Source organism: Gigantopelta aegis, chromosome 2 (assembly GCF_016097555.1).
Source record: "Gigantopelta aegis isolate Gae_Host chromosome 2, Gae_host_genome, whole genome shotgun sequence".
Taxonomy (NCBI): domain Eukaryota; kingdom Metazoa; phylum Mollusca; class Gastropoda; order Neomphalida; family Peltospiridae; genus Gigantopelta; species Gigantopelta aegis.
In genome coordinates this window covers 50825906-50832775 of record NC_054700.1, presented here as the reverse complement: position 1 = coordinate 50832775, position 6870 = coordinate 50825906, and the positions used below count along the sequence as shown (strand labels likewise).

General features: G+C 38.1%; 1 protein-coding gene across 2 annotated transcripts in view; it reads right to left on the bottom strand.

Moving 5' to 3' along the window:
* LOC121386771 overlaps positions 1–3236 on the bottom strand; it is a 22164-nt gene extending 18928 nt beyond the window's left edge. The window contains exon 1 of one of the 2 annotated variants that reach the window (XM_041517785.1): positions 3154–3236. In XM_041517785.1, coding sequence (XP_041373719.1) covers positions 3154–3216 — 63 coding nt within the window. In that variant the 5' untranslated portion in view covers positions 3217–3236. Of the gene's footprint in view, positions 1–497; positions 669–3153 lie in introns of those variants that run through there. The other variant, XM_041517791.1, reaches the window with a different exon arrangement.
* Positions 3237–6870: the final 3634 nt, after the last annotated feature.

Below are 6870 nucleotides of genomic sequence, written 5' to 3'. Positions count from 1 at the left end.
CATGATGGCCCACTGGGCGATTCTGCCTTGTGCAACAGTTACAGGGGCCGTCTCATACCAAGCGACGTTACAACATGGAAGAGTTGGCTAATGTGGGTGCTGTCGGAATTCTTTCTGTAGTGTGTATTTGTGATTAATATCTGAATTTCTTTTAATCAATCAACTCGAAAATGATCGATGTAAAGATATTTCACGTCAAACATAGGATTGTTGTGGTATTGGAGCGTAAATCTTTGCCAACTTAATGGTTGTCGGCAATTGCCAAAAAAATACATAGCTTGGTCTCTGAATGTAATGAGAGCGTATTTATATCCAAATGTCTTGTCTAGCTCTCTTACAGTCAGAGTACTCGGGCTAACTACTTCCCTACCTCCTGCTTTTCCCATACCATAAACATCAAACTGGATTTTCTTTTCAGATGGACAGAGGGAGGGTTGCCGATTTTGGTCGTTAGTTTTGCCAGAATTAGTTTTTATTGCTCAGAATTGCTGCCTCACCATTGACATGGTTCCTAATCTTCAGTGTTATCTAACACGTCATCAAAATATAAATATACTCCGTAACAATGATTGCTCGCTGTCATATCTTCTGTAGTGTTGCCTGTTGGTGATAAATCTGTGAAACTGAGAGTATCGTCATTAATTTAGACAAGTATAGCAGAAACACGTTTATAAACAAGAATAGAGTTATCGTTACTGATTTTATTACTTTGGTAATTCCCTCACAAATAAATCCCTGTGGACGTACTAGTTTACCGAGGGGTTAAGGTTGCGGGCTTTTATATGCCCTGCGAATCGGGGCAGTACGTTCGAATCCTGCCAGTTGACACTTTGTGTTTTTAAATACTTAACAATGGTACACTCCCCTGTGTACGGTAGGTTAGGCGTACAATAAAATACAGACCTGTTAGTCTGTAGGTTTGGATTTTAACACATGACATAGCCTTTAGCATTAATGCAATAAAAAGTAAACCTACAGTTCGTTCGATCCTTCTACATAGTCAGCTTACTCTGACGGTATGAGACCTAGACGGACATTTTTATAGTTATCAAGGCTCTCTGACCGTCAGAGACCAATCTATATAAATTCTGCGCAATATATGCCTACCAAACGGTAGGCCTAGTCAAAGATTAGGCCTACCGCTCTAATGCAACAACAATCCTACGTTCAACGTTAAATACCTTTAGCGGCTTTACATCGATCATTTTCGAGCTCCCTGATAAAAAAAAAATGGATCGAACCACCTCGGTAGATCCATTCAATTGATTGGTGGTTTTCTCGTTCCAACCAGTGAACCACAACTGGTCAAAGGCCGTAGTATGTGCTTTTCTGTCTGTGGGAAAGTGCATATAAAAGATCCCTTTCTGCATTAAAGGAATGCTTTTAAAAGCAAGGCTTTTAGACTGGTATGCATATTCAACGATATATAATGCACATTATTGCTTAATATCAACAAGTATATTATTATATTTAATTAATAAAACGGTTAAATGTGACGGTTATTATGTATAACAGGTGCAGCCATTTTGTTCCATTTCAGTAAATACGCCATCTGGTGGTTACGTAATACTTAACGCGTAACGTCAGGAATGAGTCTTAGAACTAGAGAAACAAACCTACCTGGTTTTTGCGGGATGATAAAATAGGCATGCACTGACTGCAGTGTTTTGTAATAATATACACCTCAGTAAGCCAGCAATAAGTAAATATTATTTTTCAATTCAAAATAAACAGCCATTGTCAAAGTGGCTACACAACAAATCGAAATAATTATACCATGTTTTGTCCATGCATTAACCTATGTACTGACCTAACCTATGCTCATTTTCAACTCTACCCCCCATACCCCCGAGTCAGCAGACCCGTAGGAGCCGGGGGCGGGGATACGTGCCCCCCCCCCCCCCCCCACTTGTGAACCTTCTGGGGTTTTTTTTTTTTTTTTTTTTTTTTACATATTAATGTTTGCCATTGTAACCAAAATCTGAAATAGAGTTTGTATCCGATCCGTCAGTGCCCAACACTCCCAAAGTCGTTTTATCGGAGGTCACTCTGGATAGGCGTGTTCGATACCCTAGTGGTATATGAGCACGTTAAACTAGTTATCTATCAAACCTGTGATTCCTGATTGGCAGGTGTGTATTTGATAGCTAACCAGACGAGCCAATTAATTACCGCTGTCTAGGCACAAACATGCATATCTGTATTGTGTAATATTACCTGTCGCCCCTAAAATGGTAATGGACATGGTTTTTTTTTTACTGTAAATAGTTCTATAAAATTATTGATTGAGTAGACTCTCCCATCTAAAATCACAGAACTGACCAATAACGTAGTCCCAAAGAAAATAAAATTATCACTTGGGTATCGTGGGTTTTCGTTTTTGCTCCAAAGTAGCATACCAATAGGTCTAATAGTGTACATTTTTTCTTTGAATTATTTAACAGAGAAAAATACTATAAACCCATTTCGTTCCGTTAATGCAACTTAAAATGTATTTGGTTAAATAGTTTATTATATTATTACGTCATTTATGTTGTTTTACAAGTCAGGTTGATCAAAGAGAAGCGCCTTGTAAATTACTGCTTTTGTTTACACTGTCGGAGCTGACGACACTTCGCACCAAGCTAGAACACCGGACATCTTGAAAACAAAAGAAAATGGCTACCCCAAGTTCGCAGGAATAATCACGTTTTTTTTAAATTTTTATTAACTCTTTAAATTACGCGTTTTTCATTTGTTAAAGTGTCAGTATATGTTGGTGGTCTTTGTATGAATCTTTTCAACACATAAGGCTCATGTTTGAGTTTACTCTCCCTTTAAGAAAAATGTAGTGGGTTTCTTCTGAACACTAAGAGTCAGAAATACAAAATGTTTCACATCCAATAGCTGATGATTAATTAATCAATGTGCTGTAGTGGTGTCGTTAAACAAAACAAACGTTTTACTGTAGGCGATCTGTGACAACACGAACACATTGACCTCTGGCATTGTCATCTTGGAAAACAAATCCTACGCCATATATATGACAACAAATGGTAGAGCGCAAGTGCAGAGGGAGGGTTTCGGGGATCGAAACCCCTTCCTAACTCAAGCAAATTTTCTTTTTTCTCCCCAACCACGATTCTTACACACGAGTATTCCTGTGATACACACCTGCGACTTTCCCTTGACAAAATTGAGGAGATCTACTCTGCGTGTCATGGTGATGCCACCCATCACTTATTATTGACCCATTTCCATGCCGACCATGAGGTACAATAGCAGCCTCTTCGTGGTGCTCGCCTAGCCTCTGCCAAACTGTTACAGAGTGGCGGGACGTAGCCCAGTGGTAAAGCGCTGGCTTGATGCGCTGTCGGTTTAGGATCCATCCCCGTCGGTGGACCCATTAGGCTATTTCACGTTCCAGCCAGTGCACCATGACTGGTATATCAAAGGCGGTGGTATGTGCTATCCTGTATGTGGGAAGGTGCATATAAAAGATCCCTTGTAACTGGGTAACTGTCACAGTCACTTAAGTACGATTACTTGATACACTGGTAGGCTACGTTTTATTGGTAACCTGAACAGAAACGATGTAATGGCAGTGTTTTAGATGTACTAATCAAAGATTCAGAACAACTCAACATTGATGTTTCCTAGTGTGCCCGATCTTTTTTCGATAAACTGTATTTGGGTATGAGGCTTACAGAAACAATATGAAATGCCATTTTTTTGTAAAACAAAAATCATCTTAATTTGACGGAATTAAATCCTGTACTTAACTGAATGGCAAATATTCTATATCTATTTTTTTTTTTTTTTTTGCATTAAGTATACATCTCAATAATTCAGTGACGGCTGGAGTTTTGTAATGAGAGGTTGCAACATCAAAAATGCCTTTTGCCGTACTGTAAGTTAAACAAAAATACTATCGCGATTCAAAGTGAGAAAAAATGAACAAAAAACGGCCCAATTCGGACCATTGTTTCAACTCTGAATAATAACCCCAACTAAAAATTGTCAAAAAAAAAGTATTTAGAAGTTATTAAATTAAACGAGGATAGTTTGAAATAATAACTTAAACATGTAGGTACTATTTTATGTCAAAATCGCAATTTTCTCCAGGTAGCGCATTTTTTCACTAACTGCCTCACAACGCAAAACAGACAACTGCGACATGCGACTGATTTAGCCAGAGCGGGTCACATATGTTGACGAAAACAATCTTCCGTAACAAACAAAAATAAATAAATAAATAAACAAATAAAGGAACAAAACCTCACACAAACACACACACACGCAACAAACCATCAAACAATAAGGAAAACAACAGAAAGCAAAGCTAATAAATGTTTTAACTAGTAAAACGAACTACCTTAATACATGTGAAACAGTATGCAAACTTTATTCGGTAGTTTTGAGTTGTTTCGGTCTAATTTAGGATACTATTATATAAACTTAAAATATTAATGTCTAGTTTGCACTTTATGGTACCCATTATGTCAGTCATTATGTAATAATGTGTCAGTACTGTAACAGGAAAATATGTTACGGTACTGACTACATCTTACAGAAATGACACTATTTACTTAAAATGCGTAGCTGTGTACATAATTTCATCATGCCAGATACAACACGCCATACATTTTTGTTATATGGTCATGTAACTGCCAAACTCACAGAATCTATTGCGAATCCGCGTTACTGTATGACATTGAATGAACATACCAATTCCACCTTTTGTAGCAAATTGGCCAAAACTTTGTAATTACCCAAACGATTTTGCCTGTGGTGCACATAAAATAGTGGTAATGACAAATTTCAAATAACACAATAACTGTATTTAAGTCAACATAGGTTATGTTAATGTTGCTCTGTTAACATCGCGTTACGGTACTAACATGGAACTTGGCGACAGAGCAACATTTGCCTCCAAAATATTTTTAGTAAATGAAATTAATGTTTATATGCTGTAATATAAAACAAAAAAGACTTAATATCAAAAACGTATTTATTTGTTAATTATCCACCCATATCGATGATAGTCCTGACGATATATCGCTTCCCTCTACCTATACATGGCATGTTGATTTTGCTCATATTGAACCTGAGAAACAATATCTTGGGTAGAATAATAACTTAATATTAAGTTACTATTTAGTTACAAATCATGAGAATCTTGTGAGTATTATTGTAAACATTAGCTGCTAAAGGCTGGCGATATCAATTTGGGACTTCTATCCGACAATGACCCATATATGTCTATAATTATATGTATCTTTACAGTGGCGCAGCGTATATGTGTGTGCATGTTCACGGGGGTCATGCCCCTCAATCAGACCTTTTTTTTAAAACTATTAAATGTTTATAAAATCATACATACATAGTGTGGGTTGGGCCCCCACCCCCCAATATGGGTGCACCACACCCCAATATGGGTGCACCACACCCCAATATAAAATTCTAGCTGCGCCAGTGTATGTACGACATTATAATAATAACAATAAAACATGATTATGTCTTCATAATTTTTATTACTCGCTTTATGCTTTATTTACACAATTTCAATGTATTAAGACACTACCATGTTACCTAATATAAACATACATGTATGTAACGACTACACCTGCCTACTTTAGAAGTGTGTGTTTATGTACATTGTATTTCATGCTAAACAGCAAACCCAATCATAGTTAAAACAATTCATTTTTATATGAAAACCACGAAAACGTGAGGCTATTGAACAATTATCACTCTAAGAGGGGGATCACGAAAAACATAACAAAATGTTGAGGGCAGGATCCAACTCAGTAGGCATACAGGCTCCTATTTTTGTAGAAGGTGGAATGGAGGCAGGCTATTTTTTGCCCAAATTAAAGAAAAAGGCTATTGAACAATTATGTAACACTCTAAGAAGAGAGGGATCATGAAATGCATTACAAAATGTTTGGGGGCGGAATAACTCAGTCGGCATAGACACACAGGCTCCCATATTATGTAGTGTGAGTGGGTGGAGGCAGGCCGATTTTTGCTCGAATTAGAAAATCTGGATAACAACATTTATCATATATTATTAGCAATACTAAGTTTTACTGTAAACATAGGCGTACAGGATCCCATTTTAGTGGGGTGTGGGTGGTGGTGGTGGTGGTAGAGGCCGATTTTTGCCCAAATTAATCAAAAGTGCCGAATCTGGATTACAATGTTTATTCATATGTGCATTACTGCCAGGCAGCTATATATGGTTGCAAATAAATCGCCACACATTTGTACATGGATTACACCTAATGTGATGGAAATACAAGGTGAAAAATGGTCAGCCAGCTCACTTTGCACAAATTATTCTATTGTTTTTGCCAAAATTTGAGGATTTTCTCCAGAAAGAGGGGGTAGGCAGTTGCTCCCACTTCCCACTCCTCCTCCCCCCCCCCCCCCCCACCATCTCGTAGGCTTATGCAGGATCTGAAAATTTGTTTTGTGTAATGAACTAGATAGAACACATTGATTTATTAACCATCGGCTATTGGATGTCAAATATTTGGTAATGTTACCCGCTACATTTTTCAATTAGAAGCAAGGGATCTTTTACATGCACCATCCCACAGACAGGATAACACATACCACGGCCTTTGATATACCAGTCGTGGTGCACTGACTGGAACAAGAAATAGTCCAGTGGGCTCGCCGACGGGGTTCAATCCTAGACCGACTGCACATCAAGCGAGAGCTTTACCACTGGGTTACTTCCCGCCCCTGCAGGTTCTAACCAAGTGGGTAGAGCGCTCGCCTGAGGTGCTTTGGTTGTAGGATCAAACCACCTTGTGGACTGGGTTTTTTTTTCGTATCCCAAACGACTGGGTTACAGTGTATCGGACCATGGTATGTGCTGAT